Source organism: Dufourea novaeangliae, unplaced genomic scaffold, assembly GCF_001272555.1.
Source record: "Dufourea novaeangliae isolate 0120121106 unplaced genomic scaffold, ASM127255v1 scaffold343, whole genome shotgun sequence".
In the NCBI taxonomy this organism is placed as follows: domain Eukaryota; kingdom Metazoa; phylum Arthropoda; class Insecta; order Hymenoptera; family Halictidae; genus Dufourea; species Dufourea novaeangliae.
In genome coordinates, this window is record NW_015374236.1 from 603,893 (window position 1) to 629,758 (window position 25,866).

Sequence of the window (25,866 nt, forward strand, 5' to 3'; positions counted from 1 at the left end):
ACTTGTCCCACGGTGAATAATCGTACCTGAAACGTGGTTGGACCCGTTATTGGTGGCTGTGCTGGGACCGGAAACATGAGATGTTAACGGGGATACGTCAGGTAAGCGGAAATATCGTCGTTCTGTCGGTGGATGTTGAGACCACGCGTGAGACGCGGCGCGTTCGTTTACGTTCGTTTCGGCGAGGTGAACGGGGATGGTAGTAATTGGGGAAGGTTATTGCGTTCTTTTGTTATTGACAGTGTTTTTGCATATATACATACACTGTTGGTACTGCGCTGGAATGGTGTGGAATCAGTGTTGAACAGAAATATTTTCGGAGTAGTTCAGATGAGGAATCCTTGCATGCTGGATGCATTGCTAATTTTAATGACAGTATCGGGATGGATTTTTATTCCGAGTGACATTTTCTTTATTGGTAATTGGAATTTTGAGTTTTGCAATGTTTAGATATGTAAGTGGAGTAGAAGAAGTATATTGGCGTTATTGTACTTACAATGTCGACTCCAAAATCGGAATGTTAAGCCCTGAACGTTTAATCGAAATGCATGGTGGACCAGGTGTACTACAGTTTCCGTGTGAGATTAAGCGAGGCGAAAGAAGGGACCGTACGATAACCTCACCGAATCAATCGATATCCACGTCTGTGTCGTCAGTAATTAATCGACGAGTGGTACGATAACTTCGGTGCTTGACATCGGTGAAAGGGGCAACGATAAGTAGAAGCCACCCCCGGTTGCCGATCACCCTTCGCTTGTGTCATAAAGTGTTTAGAGTAAATTGGACGGGATTGATGTAAATTAGCGAGAGTTGATCGTCGCCAATAGAAAATCGTATACATGTATATCCAGGGTATGTCGTACGGCTTGTTTAATAGCGATTGTATGCGAACAGTGACTGTAATCTCGTCACCACGTGCTTGTCCATTATTCGGGCCGAAACCTCCGGGGCACTTTATTAACACTCATTGTTGACCAGTGTTTACCTAGTCGATACGGATATACGCATTGATTGGTCTTGATTCTTATCGATTCGTCATACGTTTTACTCTCTGATACGATGGCCTCTAAAGTGCACGATCAGCTGAAAGATTGTTCAATAAAAATATCAAGAAATAAAGATTTTGTTGACCAAGGGAAAGTTGCAAATTGCTGGAGATCGCTGTTCATTGCTATTTTTAATCGTAATGGATAGATTGAGACAATTGGGGAAGTCTAACAGTGTCCTTTCGCAAACAGAATAATTGGAGCTAGAAGAATATTTCTAGTTACGGGATAATGATCGTGAAAAGTAAACGAGGAGGATGAAATTCGAAGAAATGTGTTCGAGGCAGATGTCAGACTGATTTTCTAATTTGCACGCAACGTTAGCTGACGGTTCTTTTCGGCTGACCGTATAGAAGAGGCGAGCTTAAATTGCATTTCTTGGTGTGCGCGGTGCGACATAAAGTCATTAAAGAATTTCTAAGGCGTCGGACAACGGCCTGCTACTACTACGAGCCTCATTACGCGTATACGCGAGTATATCTGGCCCGTATGCTCTGGTGTATACGTGTAACAAGTACACGAATCTTCGTGTTATTCTGTAATTGCGGTTGCTCTTGTCGCTGATACATTACTGGGACAAATGTTTGACGAGCGGTCTCGTTCGCCTGCTAGAAAATTGAATTCCAGATTCCGTCTAATTGCATTAAAACTATTTCGATCCAATGATGGGGTTACTGATCCGTATTCCCTTGTTCATTCCGATGTGAAAATATTATTTTCTCTTCTATCGAGACCCTTGTGTTAAATTTAACGATAGATCCGACTTTCAATGATCAAATTTAATTATTCACGATTCAAATTTAAGATCATCAGTCATTCTTTTCCTATGTTATATTTTCGGGGCACTAATTTTTCTAGGAACAGCCAGAGGTGTGAAAAGAATTAGTCGATTCTGTAGGGTTTAAAGCTTAGTGGTAATTGATGTCTTGTTTTATTAGCGTTCAATAGCTATTCAATCACGCTTCGCACGATGATACAATCGGAGAGCGTCGATGATTCACAGTGATTATATTTTCATTAACACGGTGTCAACGGGACACATGCATTGATCGACCGGCGAAGACGTTTTGAAACAGTTTTCCTGGAAACAATGCAATTACTCAATCGCAGGCTTTCGTTAATCGATTGCACAAGGTGTGCTCCCGCGGACACACTACTCTTCAGTCTTTGATTCTTCGAATAACAACAACATTCTTATGTTTCACAAAAGTCCTGTGAAACAACGATGAACACCGAGTTTCTGCAATCGAATCGTTTCGCGATGTTAATCTAATGACGTCGGGCGCCAAGCTAACAAACGTCCATCTAAAAAGTCCACCGCCAGTTTTAAGGCGCAGTCGCGGAGATCGTGGGTGAACTTTTAGTACAAGAACACACGTTCACGAGAAAAATAATCGCCGGCCACGATTGACGAAGTCACGACTCCGAACGAACTTGTTCGGGAAATATCTGCCGCATGCATATAACAACAAATGAGCTCGCGATGCAAGTCGACGAAACGTTCAGCCATTGGAAATATTCTTTTAATGGCCGTTTGGACGAACCGGGAGATACTAAAAGACAATCGTTTTCTATGTTGATCTTTAGCACTGCATCATTTCCTTTATGGCCTGGCCAAGATAATTTAGATGGGAATCATTTACTTGAATGACTCAATCGGTCAGCGTGCCTGTCAGTGCTCGAAAAGCTCTCCGTTAAAAGTTGGCATCGTGACACACTTTTGGATAGTACATCGTGCACACCTTTTAATAAGCTTTCGTAGAATTTATAATCGGTTCAGGTGTTCTAGACTGATTAACGTTACATGTGATTTTACTTGGTGAACAGGATATGTTTCATTTGTTACTTAATATTTTACATGTATTATGCTCTGTCTTATGTACTTACACGACAAGGTGTAGAAAAAAGGAGGTCGTTCGCCCTATTCCACTAACAGGTTCAAGTTTCTTCGAAATTTCAATTTTCTTAGATCACCATGTAATATTGTACAAGGCATCGTTTGAGAATAATAACTTCTTAACACTTTTGCAGAGATTTGTGTGTCGTACAACGGTTCCTTCTCATAAAACTATATAAAATCGTTCTCAAAGTGATTCTCATAAAGTGAACTAAAGTTATAGATACTTTAGACTCCAGGAAACTTTATACCAATCTGGTTTCTTCGGGACGACACGCTTCAGTACCCTCTTCCTCGAGTCTATGTCCTAGACCACCCAACAAGAAGTTCCACCGTTCTCTATCCTACAGGACGATTTGCAAGAAAACAATGTTATTTTTTTCTTTCGCAATTCCGAGCATCCGAGTACAACATCGTATAATACTAACTAATTCCTACCTCGTTCAGAACGAAGCTCCACGGGTGGATTCTACTTTCACCGGAAGCACCGATAACGCTTGACTGCTATTTTCGCAAATCGAAGGAAAGAAAAGGACAAAAGGAGGGAGAAAATGGTCTTATCAATGCACGAACTTTCACGGCGTCGGTTTTGGGTCGTGGCTACGAAATTCGCTCGTAGAAGGAATTCCTCGTTGCGATTAGTGGAACGCGCCTATACCCACGCGCGCTATGGTCACGCTCCAAAACTGTTGCTTATTACCTCAATCTTATTACCGCTAACGGAGCATTACCGCGCTTTAGAATTACCTATTCCTCGTCCCCCGAGAGGCCCGAGGCACCTCGTGCTGTTCGACGAAAAATTGCACAAGCACGATTTTGACTTTCTACATGAGCAACAACGCACAAGCGATGCAAATAAACTGCAGCTGCCTATCGTTTTCAATAGAACTTAAACAACATGCATAACGACCGTGCAACATTTAGTGTAACAACGTATGCACGGAACTTAATTATTGGAAGAAAAGGGGAAAAAGAATTAGCGTACACCTAAATGGTATTTTGAGTACAACGAACTTCGAGCATCGAAGATCCTTACGTAAATATGTAATTTTGCCGACAGATCGATACACGTAACGGATTAATATGACATAAGGGGACTGTACAACACACAGTCTTATCCTTTTTCTATACAGTGGTAATACCCTCTCTTTTTTCTCTGTAAAGTTGTTACGGAAATGGCAATAATTTGGAACTTTCATCTCTTTTTTGATTTCTAAATAGAAAAATGAATTCTACGATAAAAAAATACATGCATGTGTATTCAAATGTCATATACTAGTTAAAAAATGAAAACTTTTACAGGACACCCCGTAGAGATTGATAGAAGCAATCACGAACGAGTGGGGTTAAAAGGTTTTAATCAACTGAATGGCCACTGGTTGTTGTAAACAGTAATTTTCTCCCTTGTGGCTTCTTCAACCGTTGTGACCAGGGGTCATTAGAAGGCAGCCTACGAAGGGTAGCCAGGTTTTATTCACGTGTACCCGAGGAAACGTTTCTTCCTTTTTTACCCCTCATTCCCCTTCCCTGTGTCCGTCTTATTCCTCTCTCAAGCGCATCCCGATTCTAATATACTCGCTTATCCCAACGTCGTTAGTCGAGAGGACGTAGGGGAACCGAACATAATTTAGTAACCATTCTGCACCGGTCAAACTACGCAGAAACGTGTACGTACAGTCTCGTTGGAACGGTAATTGGACATAGGCACGCTCTGTTTATGCGATTTAATTAGTCGCGTTGATGCCGCGCGCTATTTTGTACGCCGACGGATTCCTTCGATCCTCTTCTCTCATTTGACTGACATTGAAATAAAAAGTGCACAGTTCTCCGGATCCAACCGTGAGATTTGAATTGAACGACGCTTGGTGAACGGAAATTAGGGTCTGGTGGACATTAAAACGGGCGTTTTAGAGACTCGAACGAATCACGATCCGGTTTGGCGGTCGAGATACTTCCGATATTTATGCAGATAGCTTCGGAAATTGTAGAATTAATTTGATTCGTTAACGGCGAACGGATGTTGAGGACAGTGGACGTCGATTTGTTTAGATTCGATTTCACTTAGTTTAGTAAATGAATTTTTAAGCGCCACTGGTTTATGCTGTATTTTCATACAAGTCGTTTAGTAATGAATTTCGGAAAGTGTACAACTCTCTTTTAATCGTCCCGCATTAAATTGTACACTTTTATCACGTTATAAAGTACTGTCAGACAATTAAATTAAAAACGCTTTGGAAACACGAATTCACGTGGATATAAAAGATGATGCAACTTTTCCAATGCAGATACATGAGGTTGGTCTCGATTAATGCAAGTACCAAATAGTGCGATATTCGATTTAGTGCTATATAAAATTATACTAGGTCGCATTTAACGTGAACAGAAATTCAGTTAATGCCAGATTTGCGATACTTCTTTCATTCGGTACGACTGTGGAAACAGTTAATCTTTTGCTTTAACACTCATCCGTCCCTTGTGTTAATTTGACACAGTATTCTCCCAAGAAATTACGTTATTCTGTTATGTGCAGGTAACGTTAGCTGAGGCTTCGTGATTTTTACTTTAAAGAATTTGCAAATTTCACTATTTATCACTTCATTGCATTAATTTTTACCACTGGATCAATTTGACACCAAGGGACAAATTAAATTGGAAAAATGAGGGACGGATGAGGGTTAATGATTTTCAAACTTCTTCTGTTTCGTGGAGATGATGAGTAAACTATGTACTATGTTGTACTTAACGTTTTACGCGTTGTTTTCATTATAATTTACTGAAATACGTATGAAAAGGTACATTTAATAAAAGTTATTGTATATTTTCTTTCAATTAGAACCAATTCCTGTATTTCAGGTATTAGAAGAGTGCGAATTCGAATAACGCGATCAATGTCTGGAATTCATTACTCGCACTAATAACGTCTTACTTGTATACAATATGTTCTATATTCACACCTTCTGCAATTTACGGCAGCATCAGACATCTTTTCCACCGATTATGCCTACCGGTTGTTTATGTCCGCGCGACGTTTTGCCAGCCCATGTAATTCCTCGAGGCGTGGGCGGCGGATTACGCGGGAAGATAGTGTCGACGAGCTGATCCCTAAAAGGAACCGACAAAGTCGCGTGTCGACCCGAGGGAGAACGTGATGAAAGCGATACGCGGTAGATCCGCCGGAAGCACGGTATTTTGTATTACGTCGTACCTTGTATTCCTTTTAATCGAGGAATTTGCGACAACCGAACCGACGTGGTTTCGAGTATCAAATGTTACAGTGGTCCAGAATCAAAATTTAACAGATCAACTGATCAATAACAAATTTCTGGAAACATTTTGGTGAATCATGACGTCATTGAAGGGGATCCCTAAAATTAACAAGTTTATTCACTTATCTACTTTTCCTTAAGTTTCAAAATTTCTAATTGCTTGAGCTATATAAACGTATGAGCTGCTAAATTTTGATTCTGGACCACTGTGGGACGTGCCAATTTTAGTGGTTGTTCTCTCATAGTATATATTCTCTCGTTCTTGGAAGTTTTAAATGCGCGGGCGTTTTGCTGATCGTGTTCAATGCTTGCCAATTGAATTAATTACCTACGCGAGATATCAAAATATGGTAAAGTGAAAAAAACAAGTAAAACTTGTTGCTCACCGTGGTTTCATTGCACAACATCGTTTAAAGTTTAATGATACGAAGCATGTTGTATACTGCGTTTTGATGTTCTATTCAGGCAATTAATACGCGTATACCGTGACGTAAACGTAACCTGGGTTTGTGTATTTTTAATTAAGTGCACCTAGTATGAAAAACGCAACGTACCAAATGTTAGTGTATTTCCCATTTAATTCTGGGTGGACATGAGCCCCATCCTCTTGCAATTTCTACAACCTCCTCTTTGTAATTTCTGTCCATAATGTAGTAATTCCTCTACATAATTTTGCGAAAATCTTTAATCGTATCGTTATAACGTAGTTCCTCTTTGTATATACAATAGCGAATTGGCTGATATCGCAACAACACCACGGGGATCGTCTCTATCTAGCCTAATTCTAGAATTTCCGAAAACATTTGCATCTCCAGAAGATGGTTTTCTATTAGAAATTTCAAGCCTTCACGAGTTGGCCTCTTGGTGCTTTATCTGTCTCGTCGTGGACGTATGTACGTGGTTTTACCAGAAAGATAGAAAGCCAGCCCTCTCAAAGATTCACTCGGCCGCTCTAATTAAGGGTTTTCCTTCTCCGCGAGGGTAGTGAAAAGATGCTTTTGAAATTAGCGCGGTGAACGTTGAATGCGGCGGGCGAACTGGACCGCGTCAACGAAACGTTTCCTCGGCGAATTTCGCGGCTGTCCGGAAACTTTCGAACAAGAAAATTCTCTGCTTGTCGCTTCGTTTAAGGCCATCGATCCCTGTGTGTTCTTCATTTGTAATCTTCAGTCTTGAAACTATACAATTTTTAATTCAATCCATTTTATCGAGTAGTAACAACAGTAACGTCCGTGACACTTGGGTTCATTACCTTCTAGTAATTACATATATATATATATATTTCCCTAAATGGAATCATATATTTTTAATGCAGTAATTCGCCATAAGTGACTTACTTCTTTTTAATTAAAAAATATACGATTCCATTTGAAAAAACAAAGTTGACCTTCATATGACCTCTACGTATCCACATAGAAGAAAGATACATCAAAAAGTGTCTCCCCTAGTACCACTTAACTTTTGTCTGAAACATTTTTTAATATCGTCAACAGCTTTAGAGATATTCGAGTGAATCTTTTTATATGGGACACCCTGTGCATACCCGACGTCGAAGCTGTCCCATGAATCGGAGGTGCATATTCGCGTGCAGCTATGGAACGATTGTCGTTTAGCGGTGTGTGTCAGTGTGTTACACGTGTTCAGACGAAATGGGTTTTGTCGCCCACGCGTGCACGCGAGAGGATCAAGCCAGCCCCGTACTACGAACCGGACGTGCGTCGACGGATGTCTGCGTGTGACCGGTGACGAGTCTCTCTTGTACAATACAACACGACCCGTTTCGCGGCCTTCGCGGGGACAGCAAAATCTTTCTGGGCAACTGTCGTCGTCGTCGTCGAGCGAAGCCGCACACGAGCTACATATCGCCGATCCAATTCGCCGATTATCCCGACCGGCGAGACTCCGATTGTTGTTAGACGGTCGTTGCTCCTCGGACACCATGGACTTCGACGCGGTTTTCATGATTGAATAACGAGATGGCTCGTCGCTTATCTCCCCGCGAGCTTGTTTCGAGAGACGAGAAATGTTTGCGGACTCGACGATGTGCTTCTGATTGTGTCGAATCAGAGTACACAAGTTGGAGACCAGTTTTTGAGACGGTTGTGTTATACTTTTGGGAAGATCAGATTGGGTGTGACTGTTTCGAGGGTGGAACGAGAAAGCGAAGGAGAGAGTGAGAGAAATTTTGTATACTCGAGGATTTCCTATTGCTGCAGTACTGCGCTATTAGTTTTTCTTTAGAAATTGATTATATTTCAGCCTGTTAAGTCATTATTGTCGTCGATAAGATCTGGTTGGATGTGTTTCACTTGTAGGAAAAATGGTTTGTCCTGAACGCTGGGTCCTAAGTAATTATATGCTTCTGTATAATATGAAAATTTACTCGATTTTCTTAGGATCAACCGATGATTGCAGAATAGAGAAAGAAAAAATAAGGGAAGGAATGATATTGTGTTAGGATGAAAAGAGGAATATTTTCCAATGCAGGGTATTAGGTTAATTTTTCGATCCTTTGAGACAGAAAGATGGTCACCGGTTGGCTACAGTTGGGAATCACTGTAGCGTCGTTTACCAAAGAAGACAAAAGAATCGAACAATCCAAGGTACGATGCAACAAAAATGTTTACGTGTTCAGCCGTTATATCACTCCGCGTTCCAAGAGCCCGATCGTACTGCGATCAGTGAAACCATGAAGTGCTAATGAAGAAACGCTTGCGAAGACTTTTCCACTTTCCTCGTGTGCTGTGAAAACAAATTGGGTGTGCATCAATTAAAGTAATCTGCCATCCTGATCCATCTTGTATATCCGTGCTTTGAACGCCTAGACACGAACTGCCGTGTCTCTAATCCACTACGTTTAAATATGGCGTCATTTGGGCTGGGAGAGCTCGATTAAAATTGGCATAGATTATTCAGCGCGTGGGTGCACACTTTGCAACACTATTCGATGTCGAATGGTCGCCTCGAGCTGCTTTTCGTCCATCGAGAAGCATATGTTTATTTCATGAAACTTGGAACTCTGGTAATATCCATTCCGAGAGTAACGGTGATATCCTTGCCACGCATTGAAATCACCCGAACGAACTTTCCATCAATTACGATCATGATCGTATTATACATTCGCAACGGATCCATTTATTACATGGAAATAGCGGTATTTCTTCTCTTTCGATATCAGTCATTGAAAATAATAATACTTTTGTCCGAACCGTAAAGTTTCACTGTAACCACAGATCATTCAAATGGTGCCAAGATACAAATTATCAAAGCAACCCGCGTTTATATGTATATCAATATCTACCGTCTGTACATATAAATCTCTATGAACCAGAGTGCCTATCGAGTTCGTAAGACCTTGTAATTAAGAAATACCCGTACCAAAGCAAACAACGTCCCGCCGCGAACTTCGTTATCGTCTGCTTGTTCGTTGCATAGAACGGCCTTACCTTGAGTCTGGCACACACGCGTCTCTTTGCTCGATTTGTCACGATAACGCGAAAACGGCATTAATTGGCCGACCGTCACGTTGAATAATCCATCACCCCGTTGATTTATGAAGAATTTCATCGAGGTGATATTTCTCGCGCCCACACGCATCATCGTTCAGCCATGAGAAACCGCCAGTCCTGGATTGCAGGGAGGTTCTATCTTTATCGATAGGAGCAAACGAAATGTATCTTGTTTCTCGTCCGTCGATGATTCGCGGTTTTAGACCTTATTATTCGATCGACCAGGTAAAAATTGGAAAATCGTCTTGCATCTTGTACGACTGTTTCTTCGTCTAAACGTTTCCAAAGAGGAAAGAGACAAGTATCCGTCTTCTGGTGACACGTTTACCGGTCGTCAACTGTTTACGACGGATTGCATTACGTGGGCCACAGCCAGTGACGACACGTTAATAGATCGATGTCGAAGGACACTCGTAGGTTCGCACCGGCCGAAGTCACCCGAGACGATTACTGGGATTTCATTTCATCGATCTGCAACGCATTCTTGCATCAACGATGGATTTGCGTCACCGGAGAGAGACGATATTGCTCTGTGTGTCCTCCGATCGACGTACAGCGGATTTATGAAGATTTTATTCATTCGTTCTTTTTTTTCATCTTTCCTTCGTGTTTTAACACCTCTTCCGTTCGATCGTTCAGTCCTACGCGACGCGTACTACACCATAAAATTGCGAAGACCGTTTGCCGGCCCCGGGGGCCGAGGATGAATGTTAATGACGGGTTTGAATGTCGTTTAAATATAGAGGTGTTTGTGCACTTATGAAAATTTATCGTAATTTCTTGGTGAACAGCTCGCGGTTGCGATACTCCAGCCATGGAATGCAAAACCATGGGAATTGCAGACTTTTTTAAGTGTCGACGATGAGATTCAACTACTGAATTTACCTTCGTTTCTGCAAGCTCTCAACGTTACAATACAGCAACAAGAATAGTATTGAAAAGCAGAGTCCAGAGCTTAGAATGAAAGCTGTGCAATCATCGAACAGTATACATATGTATAGGTATACCAGTCTGATCGTCTAGCCATCCAATTGGTCGCCAAAAAGAAACGTATTTGCAGTCTCATTCCTCTCATAGTTATTATGAAATATAGGTTGTACAGCGTCGTATGAACAGATCCCCGTAACACAAAACCCATTCATTCCCAAAACGCACTTGAAACGTGCTCCGTTTCCTTGCTGCCAGTCATTCGCCGTGTGTATACCAAAAGCGTGCTCCGGAGGTCTTCAACCACTCACGAGTCTCGCGTCCCGTTTATGGTTACGCGGAACGGCCACGATGCGCACGTCTTCCGGCATCATCGTATCGTTTGATCCCACGAATAATCTCTCGAGAGAGACTCGGGCCTGGTTATCAGATCGCCTGTTTGCGCGGGTCTACTTGAAACAGGAGAAATAATAAAAGTAAATGGCACTTCTGACGGATGCTAACGTGGTCCGTGTCTACCCTTTGACTTGTACGTCAACGAGCTACGGCTCGATGGGTATTTATCTATCGTTTATGTAAATCAAATTTAGCAAAGAACAGGAAATGAGAAAAAGTCAAACTGTACATTTAGTATCGACTTACAAGGGAAGGCACGGAGGAAGTGTCCCCCTCCGATTTTGATGAAACTTCGTATGTCTGTTAAGCAGTCAAAAATAAGGTATCCGTATTTTTTTTATCGGCTGAGATGCAACTTTAAGGGGTGAAACCACCCCTCGAAGTTTCGATCCGAAAGTTTTTTTGTTGTAAACAAATTATATTTTCGACAATTTATTAGCACCATATTATTCTACATAAAAAACCGCAACTGTTTTTCGAGATAGTACTTTCGGGTCGAAACTTCGAGGGGTGGTTTCACCCCTTAAAGTCGCGTCTCAGCCGATAAAAAAAATACCTATTCCTTATTTTTGACCGCTTAACAGACATACAAAGTTTCATAAAAATATGAGGGGTACACTTCCGTGCCTTCCTTTGTTAGCTATCGTACACTGCTCATAACAATTAGAAGATCGGTATCGTGGACGGTTCTGTTGCGCCAAACAAGTCGAAGAAATGCTGCAAATTTTAGAAATTAATATTTGTTTCGTACGATACTAGAACCTTATAACCTACCTTATACGATCCTCTAATTGTTCTAAGCAATCTTTAATAACGAAACTCAATGCACATTTAATTCGTCCATCATGAAAAAATGCTCACATCCGACAAAGACGGTTACGAAAACATCAGCTAAAAAGCTTTTCCTTTCTATCTACGCCTACTCGTGTATAAAGATATATTTCCCCGACAAGCGATAAAACGATATCCACGGTTCTTTCTGTTCTCATTCAGGTTCACGTAATCGCCAGACGTGCTGCATCGCACAGCGTCGCCGGGACACCTCAGTAGCGTAAAACCCGTGGAACCCGGTGGAACATTCGAACAGGGAGGAGACAACCGGGTGGCTGTGAAGAGGGACCACGAACGTCAAGCGAAGACGAAACCCGGAGAGACCGGTGCGGGCCACCGGGACACTCTCGAGGCCAGTTTCCGCCTCCAGGATGTCGTACACCAATCGATTCCCGTCGTCTCAGCACACCCGTTATCGCAGCAGCTGGGGACCCTCGTCGGTGACTGTGTTCAATCGCGCCGACGTACCGAGACCGTCGCCGGAAGAGGAAGAGTTCGCCGAGTTTTATCACGAGCGTCTGCACTCGGCCCAAAGCAGACAGTTGCTGCCTCTGCAGGAGGACCTCGCCGATTGGATCAATAAAACGTTAAGTGAGTATTTACGCTGACGTCCAACGAAATCCTTGGCAAGGATTTATGCTACTCCTTCCAATCGTCTGTCTACAGGGTGTTCAAGATTTTAACAGTAAAATATAACAGGTCTCCGTAGTGACTTTGCTCGAAGTTTCTTTTTTCTCTTGTCTCTTCATTTATAGTTTCGATGAACCGCAATGAAATTGAGAAGGTAATAGGAGGAAATATACTAAACGGGATTCAAGTTCAGAAACAATGGTTGTCGATTTATCTGAATTCGGCGAAAGCTGAATCGAATCGATTCGTTACCGATCAGTCGCTTCGAAAACGCTTCCACGCGTGTCGCTTGTCCCCATTGATTGGTAAAGAGCTGTGAAATCTTCGAAAGCAAATATACTTTTTGTTTCCACTTTTGTGTGTTTTACGGTCGGATTTTGCTCACCAGGTGTGACGAACTTGTAAAAGTGACATTGCTCTTGGATTTGGAGTAATTCTATTCGACACGAGATTTTATACTCTCTACATTCAGTAGTCTCTCGTGTCGAGTATTATTTTTCGTCTGGAACATGAAAGGAGCAATCATGTGTTCCCATTTCTATCAATTCACCGTACACAAGGCGAGAATACTAGACAACTTCTGACTGATGATGGATCCTCGCCTTGCATCCCATTCAGGCGAACGATTCAGATTTCCGGCGCGAATTTCCGATAACCATTAGCCGGATAATCATCAATTCGACTGATTTATGGCGGGATGCCGCGATACCCCTTTCTGTTGCATAATACGCTTTTTCATATCGCGTCGATTTATCAGAGATGCTCCGTTTCCACTATTGTGCAAATTTCTCTTACGATTTTTTACGTAATCTATTAATATTTTCATCGCGTTGGAAAGTGCATAATATAATTTGTGTATTCCGGAAGCAACCCGTGTAATTTGAGGCTCGATTTTCCTTACGAAAGTTAGGTGGTGACGCAACGAATGATCGGATGGTTCCGCGCAGAACCAGAACTCGTTTATTTTCCGTGGTCGAACGTGTTTCCATCGCGATGTTGTTGGGGGCTGTGTACTACACACGGCGCTCGTACGGCACAAAAGGTTCGCATCTGGCACGACGTGGGAAAGGATATTCGTAACATTTGGCCTTTCGGTTTCGTCGCGCGTTTTCGGGCGGACAGTCACGCGAGACCACGCGAAAAAATCGCTCGGTCGCGACGCTGCCTCATAAATCAAATTCAAATGATCTGGTTATGATCGCGTTTGTTACATCCAGGCAAATGGAATGTTTCAACCTATGTTTATCAGGACTCTTTTTTTATCATTTGTCGAGTACTATCTACTATCTACCCTAAAAGTTATGAACCTTTTTTTTGTATCACCCTGTATATGAATTTTCAACGCTTATTTCACTAGTAACGAACAAGAAATACACTATCGCTCAGAAGTATCATGAACACTTATCGAAAAATCCTAATGGAGGAAAGATAGGATAATATACTTTTTGGCGCCATATATGAGCCATAGGGAAGCTCGATGCAATCGATAGCTGTAATTTACTTCTCTCGTTATTTTTTCCCCTCAATTTCGTCGACCAGACTGCAAACGCGAGCATCGATATCCGATATTCCCGGTTCACAGGGCGAGATACGTTCGCGAATTTCAAAGTAGGTGAAAGTTTTCTCGGCACGACCGGATCGCTAGTTTCTCAGAAGCATCGCGGAACGGATTAGAAGAACCTGAAAAGTTTTTTTCCGGTTCCGCTCGAGATATCAGGGGTAAGTTCACCGAATACGAAATGTTGGCTGGTCGCGTTATTCGATCGTTTCACCTATTTCTCTCGCACTTCGAATCGTTACAGCTTCTGATTTCTCCAAGCGTTTTTCAAGCTGCCCAGGATTTTCGTATTATTGCAGATTCACATGCGAACTTTTACTTTTCTTCCAATCGCAAGAAATTGAACCATTTTCAACTCTTAAACGAATGGTATTGTTTCTTTTGATTCGATGCACATAAGAAGGTTGAAGCTAATGAAATTTATTAAGCCAGTCGAAAGACTGGCATTCAGACGACAAGATGGGAATTCCTCTTTTTTTACGAGCAAGCTCTTCGTAGAAAGACGATGTTTATTTCAATCTCGGGTACTAGTGTGACCGCCTTTCTGAACTAGTACCTTCCTAATACGGTCCCAATACGAGGCGATCGGTAAAACCGAACAGCCCCGGTTGTATCGAACGCCGAGGTTGCCGTCTCGGTGGGTTCTACAAAGCAAATAACACCGTTTCCTATTAGAGAATATAGAATTATAGTTGATAGTGTAGTGCAAAAGTAGGTTGAAGAAGTTAAATCCAGAACAGGGGGCTTTCTAAATATTTAATGTTTTCGAAACAATACTGGTAACTCAGGATTCTAAAATATTTTATTATCAGTATCTTTTGCAATTCCCAAAATATACTGTACTAGCGTCACAATTTGTGGAAGGCCACAGTGTCAAGGATATTCAGCGGCAGTCAACATCCAGGCAACAAAGATTAAGTTCTCGAGTAGTCGGGAGATAGAATTGAAATCGATTTGCTCCTTCATCGTCGATTTTATCTTCAAGACCGGCTTCTTATCGATGCGAGGGCAGGTTGTCTCCGTACGAAATGTGTCCGTAATGTTGCCATATATTTTGGTGAACGTAGCCGCACGCGCAGTTTCGCGCGACCTCGAAGAATCCAGCCGCGAGATCTGGACCACCGTGAAAGATTGCGACACGAGGAACGGTTCTCGGTGAAAAACGATTAATACGCTGATAAACCTACATCGTGTCGTCTGGAGATGGGACTGGGACGGTTTCGGTTTCGTTTTCGTTTGAATCGCGGGCACCGTCGTCGATAACCGTTTATCAGCGAAGAATTTCGCAGCTTTCTCCTCGCTCGAACGGAAACGCCTATCTCGTGTTGACATAATTTCGTTTCTCCTCGCAGATTCTTTTAAAAAAAAGCATAGAAGAGTAAACGGGACATTATCATTTTTAGGATTTACACCAACCAACCTAATAACGGCTGGGTGAATCTAAATTTTCTTCTAACCATCGTGTACTGTTCAATAACCTATTGCATTACTATTCTTCGAATTAAAATTCTTTAACATCAAAGTCACAGAGCTTCAACTAAAATTTAGCTTAATTAGATAATACCTACACAATAGTTATTTAGGTAAACACCTACACACAACAAAACAACATATTGCAAGTAAATATATATTTGCTTGCCGCTAGTATGATAATACGTGTAAGATATTGGTGTCAAATTAATTGAAAAATTTCTATAACAAAAACTACAATTATCAATCGAACATTTTCTTCGCGACATATACAATCGAACAGTGCACGAGGGTGGTTAACGAAGATTCGCAGTGACATCCTTAGAGTATTTTACATCTCTTAAAATTCAATTTAATCATTCAAATAAGTAGGAGTAAAAGTCTCTAAACAATCAAATAAATAGGAGTACAGTGTATCTATGCCCGTGACGAATCGCGGCAGCGTCGTATCGTGGTTGATCAGACGCGTCTAATTATATCCCGTCGCAATATCACGGTGACACGGCACTCTCCGGGGCGGCTTCAAAGTGGGAACGACGGCGGATAGGTCGGCAGCCTTTACGGTGTGGAATCGTGTGAGTATATACCTCTGCCGTGTAGTTACTATTCTCGTTCGGCGGGTGTACGATTGAAGTACACACCCACACGCTTCCAGCCGTTCCGCGCAGAAACGCTTGAAATGCACCGTGAGCCCCGGTCATCTCTCTCCCGTCTGCATTCAATCGACTGGGGGGGAGGGGGGGGCGGGGGGGAATTTAATGCAAGGGTGAGAGGACGCGTACACACACGGGGTGTTTGCATCGCGTGGCTAGCGGAGAAAAATAACCCGACGGACCTGGAAGTTTTGTTGTTCGAATCATTTCAAGCACGTCTACGTTGGATGTTCATTCAATTATCGACGTTTCCCGATGAATATGCAAATCGATGGAAATTTCTCTCGCGGTCGCGACTTCGACGATTTTCGGAATGATTTTCTACGGTGGTTCAACTTCTGTCTTTGCTTACTTAATTCTGTAACAGGTTCTCATATTTATCATGTTTAACTGGAATATGTAGAATAAATGTCTTCTGAGATTACAGAAATGGGTCACGCATGGTATACATTCGAAAACCACATCCTGAATCTTTAATCAATCCCTGAACGCTTCATCTTAAGACTCAGTGTCTAATTAACGATTCCACCCACATCAACCGGTTAATTTCTATATCATACTTCGAACGCTTAAATACATAATTCAGATCCCATATTAAAAAGTACACTAAAGATTCTAAAAACCAACAATAAGTTGAAAAGACGAAGAAAAATGGTCTGTCTTTATCTTGAACTTCGATTATTTGGCAGACGTCATGCGTTATAAAGATCGGTTCAAACAACGGATTGAAATGAATCATCCAAGGACATCTTGGGCCGTCGAACAAACGAAGAGAATCCTTCAGCCCACGCTTGTCTTTCATTAAAGTGTCAATCTTCGGCGGATCGCCGAAATTCCACGCGGATTATTAGAATAATACGCGAAACAGCCAGGGGACCTTTCGACCCACACCCTGCATGTCGTCTCGCAGTCGCAGTGGGTCTGACTCAACCGGAAGTCGGCTTGGGCACCCCTCTTCCTTCGTGCCATTTCTTCTTCGCCTCCCCGCATCGGCAGTGTATGTGTGTACCTGAAGCCGCATTACGCATAATGGGCGTACGCCTATCGTAATACGCTTGCGCGTGCGAGAGCTCATCGGATCGCGCGGATCGACGGGGTTCGCGAACGGGGATCCTCCGTTTGGCACGAGCCATGAACGAGCAGCGAGCCGTGAATCGAACGGGTCGAAACCTCGTCAATTTATCCTCCCCGTGCCCTTTCGATGGGATACGCTGGGATATAACTGTGAAAAGCAGTTTAGAGCCGATCTCTGTACCCATCCAGACAGCATAAAAATGATACGGGGAATGGATATTAAGGTGGTGATTATTTAGAGGGTTTTTAATCGATTTCTTGGTAAATCAGGAATGACGAATAATTTATTTTCTTGAACATCCGGTGATTTCCAGTAATTCTTTCAATACGATAGAATTTTCGATATAATTTTAGTTCTATCTGGTAAGGTAGAATTTAGAACACATTTTATTAATTATTTAACTTTCTCCCGGACGCTGAAAAACAAGTGCTTTTTGTGTGACATTCAGTCATGCTTCCTGTATATTTCGCAAATTTTTAAATTATGATTTTTTTGGGGGAAATACCCGACTCCTAATACAGCAGATGATACGTTAAGAGACACGCAAGAGAAGATAAATCAACCTGCGAGATAAACATCATACGAGAGAAGTAACACCACATTAAAGAAGTCCAATAACTCACTCAAATGTCCTTCGTCCGAGGGATACCCGGTGTGTGGCCCGAGCGATGAAATTAAAATTGTCAAGTCGTGGCATGTTTTATGGTAACAGGCCGGGGATTGCAGTAATACATCGCGTTCGAATTAATGCATCGATCGAACAATGCCAAGGACGACATCGGAGACACTGAAAAAGGCTTGGAATCGCACTAAAGAGGTCGAGCGAGCATTAAAACTGAAGGGTAGCATATCATGGATATAAAGGAAATGCAGGTCACGGTATTACGATAGTGATCGATATTGATGAACCTCTTTTAGTAAACTCAAGCAGAAGAGGGATCTATGTGTCGGTCAATACAATCAATTACTTTCCTTCCATGAAGAAGTCACAAATAAAATCCATTCATACAGACGGTATTCTAAATTTAGTTCTCACTTACAGCATTTAGCACTGCCCGCTATTTTAATTAAAACCCAAAATCCTTATTGTGAATAGGGTTTAGTCCGCATTATTAATGTCTTAGCAAACACTAGAGTTCTTAGAAGACCCTTTGGGGTCTCCCGGGAGTCCTTTGAGGGGACCAAAGGAGTTCTCTGGGGGCCATTGAAGGATCTCGGGGGTCTCCTAGTCGACCTAGTCTAGTTCCCTTCAAAAGTCTCCAAGAATTCTAGACACCTTCGAAAGGTCTTTATGGTCTCCTGTGTTCCCTCCGGGGGGTCTGTCAGAGAACATTGAGGTCTATCGAGGGACCTCTGGGTAGCCTTTGAGGTCATTGTAGGACTTCCATAAAAACTAAAGTTCACAAATTATATATGCACGTCACAATAATATACCCGTGTTTCACGATTCATTTTAAATCCTCGATCTTTTTCATAAAAGAACGCACGCTTCACTCTGGACTAAGTTCACTTGGAAATTTACCGTCTAATTACCGTTATTGGATACACATAGAGGCTTTTCCTTAAGCAGCTGTGCGCAAGATTCGAGCGGTGTGGGCATTATTACTCCGCTGTAACGTCAAACATAAATTAGACTTGTACGTGGTTCGAGTATACCGCGGAAAGTTCCGGGTGACCGAGTTGTAGTTCGTTGTGGCGGTTGTTCGCACTTACATAGGACATGCATATACGTTCACACGCCTGTGATCTTTCGTAAGATCGAAGTCACGGGTCCAGGAATCCTACCGAAGCCAGCTGTTATCACGAGCAGCAGCTCCGCTTTAGCTTCAGCCCATTGTGTTCCCGGCCATATGCGAGCAATATTCCTCAATCCAGATCCAGCCGGGGCGCCCGTGGGCCATATACAGTGAGTGCCACTCGAAAAGTATGTGGACACTAATAGTATTTTTAATGAACTCGGGATCTTTTGGGGGGACCAAAAAATGCAGTGAGCGAGTTAAAAGTTTATGCGCTGGGTCAACGCTGCATTATATTCTGCTTCTGTAACACGGTACATAAATAAGATAAATAAATTTTAATGTAATGCGTTACAGATTTTATGACTTTTTTTAAGTGGTTGGTATAATTAAGAAAGTATGCTCATACTTTTCAGCTACAGAGTATACACTTTCGTTGGTTAGTATCAGGACACTCATCTAATACGTGGGAAACGATACACTGCTTTACGAAATTGCGGAAAGTCTGAAGGAAATTTGAAAATTCGATGTACACTGTTTATGCTACTGTGAAGTAGTTAAATATGGCTTGAAAAATGTAATTTTTACGAAACATCACATTTTCTTCATATAGACCAGATGTCCTAATACTTACGAGCGGCAGTGTGTACCTACAAACGTTACACGTGCACACGTGTGTATGTGTGCTCGCGGTGTACAACGTGTGATGGACTTTACTCCATAAGCCAGCCCGTTAAAACGTTCTTTTTTTTACTGCCCCCACCCCTTTGGTTCTGCCCCGGGTGCAACCCTATTGTTACCCGGGTCGAGTCACGAGCCCGCGCGCCGGTTCTCATTACCATCCGTATCTGCGAGGCTTTATCGCTCCGTCAGCCCAACCTAGTTCCTATTTCCCATCGTATCCCACCTATATCTATTATCACGTGGCACGGATCGTGTCCCACTGGTTTTCCTTAGATTCTACTGGGCGTCGATCTCTCGTATACATATATAGTACATATACCTACACAACACTCTCGATCCTCCAGGCATATCGTGGGAGAAACGACGACGGGAACAAGAGAGATAAAGAGAGAAGGTGTCCGTGGACGTTGGAAAATATCCCACCGGGTCTCTTGATCCAGGTTTTATACGTGGAGGACGGCGAAACGAAATTGAAATGATTCCGACGAGTCACGCACGAGTTGGCCTATCGTGAGAGTGTTGTCCTGGGCTAGATCGTTTCTCGCTTGACCGAGCACGCCCGTCGTCGTCTCTCGAGTTTCTAGCCGAGGTTCGATTTTTCGAAGGATGGACGTGGGTATACGATGGGATTCGTAAATGAGGCAGATGTGGTCTTCGAGTTGGGCGAATACGGGGTATATGTGTGGATAGATCTCCCTCTAGTCGTGATGAATCGGTGTCGGCACCGACTTTAACCTGCTAATCGAACGAGACCGCCTTCATAAATGGATTTAAAGTACATAATGACTCTACTGTTTCTCTACAGAAGACCGTGCGCACGCCACGGGATCACGTTATCGAGATCCATACTGATTCGATCGAAGAATACACCCCGCGCTTTCGTAGGTAGCGGTTTCGCAGATAAATCTGAAACGATTCGAACCGTTCGATCGTTTCTCACGTTCCCTGACGCGGTTCTGTCATTTCGTGGACCTCCATCCTGTCTGATGGATCGCGATAGCAATTCACCCCGCGGTTCGAGGTTAATTCGCTTTGTCGTGAAACCGACAGTACTTGCCATTTAAACCGAATTATTTGATTTTTCGATCGATCCTGAGAGACTGGATTTATCGTACATCGCTGAACGTTCAATGCCACTGTAATGTGTTTTTCCTTGTAATATAATCCAGTCGATAGTTTGGTCAATTGATTATATTTCATTTTCATTATAAATTAATTTCCAAGCATCGGTTGTTTGAAGATTGATAGATTGCTATCACGATTATACCCCCTCATGTGTGATCCACGTTGTACAACTTTTAGTTCAAGATTTTCATTGTTGCGTCCCATTGGAGGGCCGTAAGAGGGTGTAATGAAATTTCTCTCGTCGCACGCCTTTGCCTCCTAAGAACCTATTCGTGGAAAATTTCTGCCACAAAGCGAAAGTCACCCTACCATTGCACGGGTAGAATTTGTCTACAGTGGAGAGTGTAAGGGAGGGTCGCTCCCATTGTTCTCAACAATGACGCCACTTCGTCGATACTCTTGACTATTTTTCAAGTGGACGTTTATGCAATACGTTTAGGCGTTCGTCGACACAGCGATTAATAGAAAAAGAGCACAGTGACTGAAAAATTTGAAAACCAAAATCTTTACGTGGAATCGTGTATATTACGATAAAATATTCCCTTCCTGATGTTTTCAGACTCTGAGTACGTAACGGGAGACAACTTCTTCGACGCCCTCGACAATGGCGTGGTGGTGTGTCGATTGGCGAGAGTCATTCAGGAAAAGGCAAGGGTGGCGATCGATGCTGGGAGAGCGAAAGGGGTAAGTAATTATACATGTACGAAATGTTAGATTATAAATTCAGAGAAATAAATGTGAATGAATCCCATAATTTCAAAGTGTATACTCACTTTTCATTTCCACTGTATATATTAGACTCGCTGTTAGGAATTGAAACGACCGATAAATATTTTCCAGTCAATACCGGTTATAAGAGGACGATGCTGGGAGAACGCAGCGAGACGAAGTTTCTTTTCCCGCGACAACATGGAGAACTTTATCCAATTCTGCCGTCGTCTAGGCGTTCACGAGAATCTCCTGTTCGAGAGCGACGATCTCGGTAAATCCAGCCAATTAATCTCGAACCCCCATCCTTATCCCGGTATCGATCCTCATTCCGTGGCCTACCTTCGTCGCGGTCGAAGCATCGCGACGACCTGTGTGCTCTCGATGAAAAGCGAAATCCCGCCAATTTACGACGCGTAATTCCGTTCCTAGCGACGATCGTCGCGCGCGGATATGCAAATTGAAATTGCTTCCGAGGCGAGAGTAATTGCCTCGAATTAACCGCGTCTCCCATCCCTGAGAAGCGAAAAAAACGCGAGTTGCCATATAGGGAATTCAACATAGGGAACTTTACGTAATTTTAATTGGGATCGATCACCAAGAATTCTTTCCCAATGTCAAGAAGTTTGAAAGGGACAATTCACAAATGAACTAGTCACAGAACTTCAAAAAAGGGTCCTTACGTATTCGAACGTTGTAGGATGAGAAGGTCGTACCCAGTTGGTTCCCATAAAGATATTCCACATCTGTACATTACCCATGTAATATATATATATATATATATATATATATATAATTGGCAGTTCTCCACGGGCAGCCACGGAACGTCGTGCTGTGCCTATTGGAGGTGGCTCGATTGGCTTCGATCTATTCCGTGGAGCCACCGGGACTCGTGCAGCTCGAGAGGGAAATTGCCGAGGAACAAGAAAGGGATCTTCACTGTTTGTCCGATAGCGGTATATCTCACAGCAGCCTGGTTTCGTGGCAATTCCAATCGCCGTCACCGACCGCGACGCCCAGACCACCAGCCGAGAAGATCAAACACAGCAGGTATTATATGCGGGCCCAAAGTACACTGTCTATTGCTCTCTGAACGATCTGTTTTTCTCGTCACGACATCTTTGAACAGAAGCGATTCAAGGTCGATCGCTTCACTGTCAATCGAAAAGTATTTTGTCATTGGTTTTTCACAACAGACTGATATAGGTACACACAGTATCGATTAACCGTAAGAAGGCGGGCGTTTTTAATATTCGTACAGCAACGGTGCTTGGGTCCGTTTGGATAACCTAATACAGTAATCATCGATGAGTGATCGAAGGCACTAAGTGTTTAAACGTGATCTCCACCACTGGGGGAAGGGGGGGGGAGTCTCCCTGGAACCAGTCAAGCGGCCACTGATGGGGGATGGCGTCTGAACACTCATCGATGATTTACTGTACTTTTAACACATTATTTTCAAACACATTCATTCAAGATGCCTTGCTTTCCTACATGACTTAATATAAACAACTCCTAGCTTAAATACAATTCATAGGTTGACGAGTTAGGAGGAACTTTTAAAAACTAAAGTTTTCTGTTTGATGATTCGATGGACAAAGGGGAACGCGCGCAGTTATCGCGTCTCGTGCCGTGTGAATTCCCCTTTCGTTCGTGAGTTTACGACCCGATGAAACGCGATTCGAGGAAGGAGGCGCGCAAACACTCGGAGAGTCAGATTCGACGAGGTTCTCTCCGTTTACTGAAAAAGGATTCGCCTAATGGGCGAATCTGCGAGGCGTTACATTCTCGAAAAGACAACCAGCCGCGCGGTACTTACCTCGACCGTAACGCAACCGCCGTAGGAGTGGCGGCGGTGTTTTGTGGCGTGTGTAAAGCTTACGGTATTTTACGGCAAACTTGCGGCAGATACGCCCGCGTAATTATGATAAGCAACGGAAAGCGCGCGAGCGTGTACCTCTGTCTCTCCTAACTACCGTTGTCGTGTAAAAAAAAAGCAGAATCGCATGGAGATACCTTTTAACTAAGAATGGGAGGTAATTATCGTGTATCGTGTTGAAAGCCTTTTCAATATTCCCCCCTTTCGTGATGGAGGGTAATTCACGAGAGGGTTAGGTCGAAGAATTCGGAGGTGTGCGATAAAAGTCGCATAAAGAAACACTGATATTTATTGTGTATCAGGTAGTTCTCCGAGTAAGTTTTTTTTATGTCGTGATTTGTAGTTCAGCATCGGAAGTGGCGTCGTCGGCGACACGATGGTTGGATCCAACGAATGGCACGACCCTTGAACCCGAAATGCGGAGGTCGGTCAGCGATAATGGGCCACAAGGGAGCGATGGCGTGCCCAGTGATACCACAGAAGACGACTGGTCCCGTGGCAGCGCTGAGGATCCCGACGAGGTTCCATCACCGTCCAGTTCACCTTTGCCCTCGCCAGCTGAACCGACCCATAACGGAACTCGATCGCAAGGTAAAACGATTTATACTAGGAACACTTGTCTATCGAAGTACATATATGGAGAGATATGTTTCCTCATAAATCAATACCTCCTATAAACATTAACTGATATCGTTCAATCGTTCTTCCTTCAAGATTAGAAAAGTCAATAGTACTCTAGGATAATTCTTTCTAACATTAGAAGCTTAATAATTCATTGTCCTGTTAAATACGAACAAGGTTGTAGTTATCTGTTAAGTCAATGTTGAAGTGACCCTGTCCTATCAATGACACGTAAGACATATCAAATATATCTCGCATTATGTACCCAAGGCATCTCAAAGATTCTTACCAGTCACGGCTAGAGTTACCCGTTTACGATCGGCAAGAATCATTAAAGTGGCATACAAACGAAACTCCCAACAGTTAGCTCGCATCGCGTCACGTTCTCAATGAATGGCGAGTGCAAGGAAGAGAGGAAGAAAGGAACAATGGAAGTAAACGGCGCTCGGTTTAAGCTTTTTCACGTATGCGTTTGCACGGTCGTAGATCCTCTCGCGTGTCGAATTCCTGCATACCAAGAAGCGGATGTTACCGAGGCTTACCGGGCGCATCTTCGACTTTCCCTGTGACCACGCCACGTCGATTTATCTCGCGTGACGGTCGATCGTTCTTCGTCCATCAGACCGTTCTTTTGTCGACGTAAAGATATTCCCGCTACCATTTCTCGCATACCTTCTACATTGTCTCGCGTCCCTCCGTCTGTTTCAGGTAAGGAGAGCCACGGAGGCTGTTCAAAGACTCTGCCAGTGTCCCTCGGAAAAGTGCTCCAAGCTGAGGGTGCGTAAGGTTGGCGAAGGACGATATCACATCGCGGGTCGAAATGTTTTCATCAGAGTGAGTAGTCGTTCCAAGTAAACCGATGTCTCTATGTTCGAAAGAAGAAAAAAAAAACACTTAATCTAAATCATTACTTTTAGAACCGCAAAATTATACATACACAATTAATTCACGTTTCCCTTGTTTGAATTACTGAAGTGAATCTTCTTTCGAATACGCTCCCCACGGACGTACATACACCAGGTACTCACTAATAATCCTGCTACCAAACGTGTTCACAGTTGCTGAAGGGTAGACACATGATGGTCCGAGTGGGCGGTGGCTGGGACACATTGGAGCATTTCTTGGCGAGGCACGATCCCTGTCAGGTGAGGACCCTCAACCGCGAGAGCACGCCGCCTTCACCCCACGGCAACAAGCACACCAACTTTCTTCCCATTCGCGCCAAGTATCGCAGTCCTCCGCCGGAATTCGTCTCGGCCCGCTAGCCTAAAAGCACATTGCCTATTACATGTCCACGCTACTTCACGTTCATCCTGCTGTTAGTCCGTCACATCCGAGTAGATGTATTACCCGATACGTCGACGGGGTGGCGTTACATGGCGAAACGGTGTTTGTCTGTGTGCGAGAGGTGACTGAACCGTGACGAGTTTTTAGGGGAACCCAGGCTGATAGGATAGAGATATACATACAGACATCGGTGCTAATGGACACGATCGATGCCTGAATGTTTCTTAAGCATATGTCACAGGGAATCGAATCTAACGGTTGACAACTTGTTCCTTCTTTCCAACCGCTGTCGGGTGCGTTGACGATGTTGAGGGATTCGTGTGGGTTCTTTTGGGTCTCGTTGGGTGGACGATACTAACCTTTATCCGCTATATCAGCGAACGTCCCAGTGATGCGTATTTCTCTATCCACGCCTTATGCTATCACACACGATTACATATTTTCTATTCTCGTAATTACGTACACACACATACACACACCACTGGTACCAAGTGCACCTATCTCTTAGATGAATAAGTTATACATGGGACGGCACTATTTTTTCTTACATGTCCATGTAATACGGCTG

General features: G+C 43.1%; 1 protein-coding gene across 1 annotated transcript; it reads left to right on the forward strand.

Moving 5' to 3' along the window:
• Window positions 1-25,334, forward strand: LOC107192449 (growth arrest-specific protein 2-like). The gene is given in 9 exon segments (XM_015581709.1): window positions 1-101; window positions 12,035-12,463; window positions 21,363-21,487; window positions 21,644-21,785; window positions 22,315-22,561; window positions 23,734-23,955; window positions 23,957-23,981; window positions 24,720-24,845; window positions 25,070-25,334. Coding segments are annotated over 8 exon segments (1,314 nt in total). The 5' UTR covers window positions 1-101; window positions 12,035-12,243; the 3' UTR covers window positions 25,277-25,334.
• Window positions 25,335-25,866: the final 532 nt, after the last annotated feature.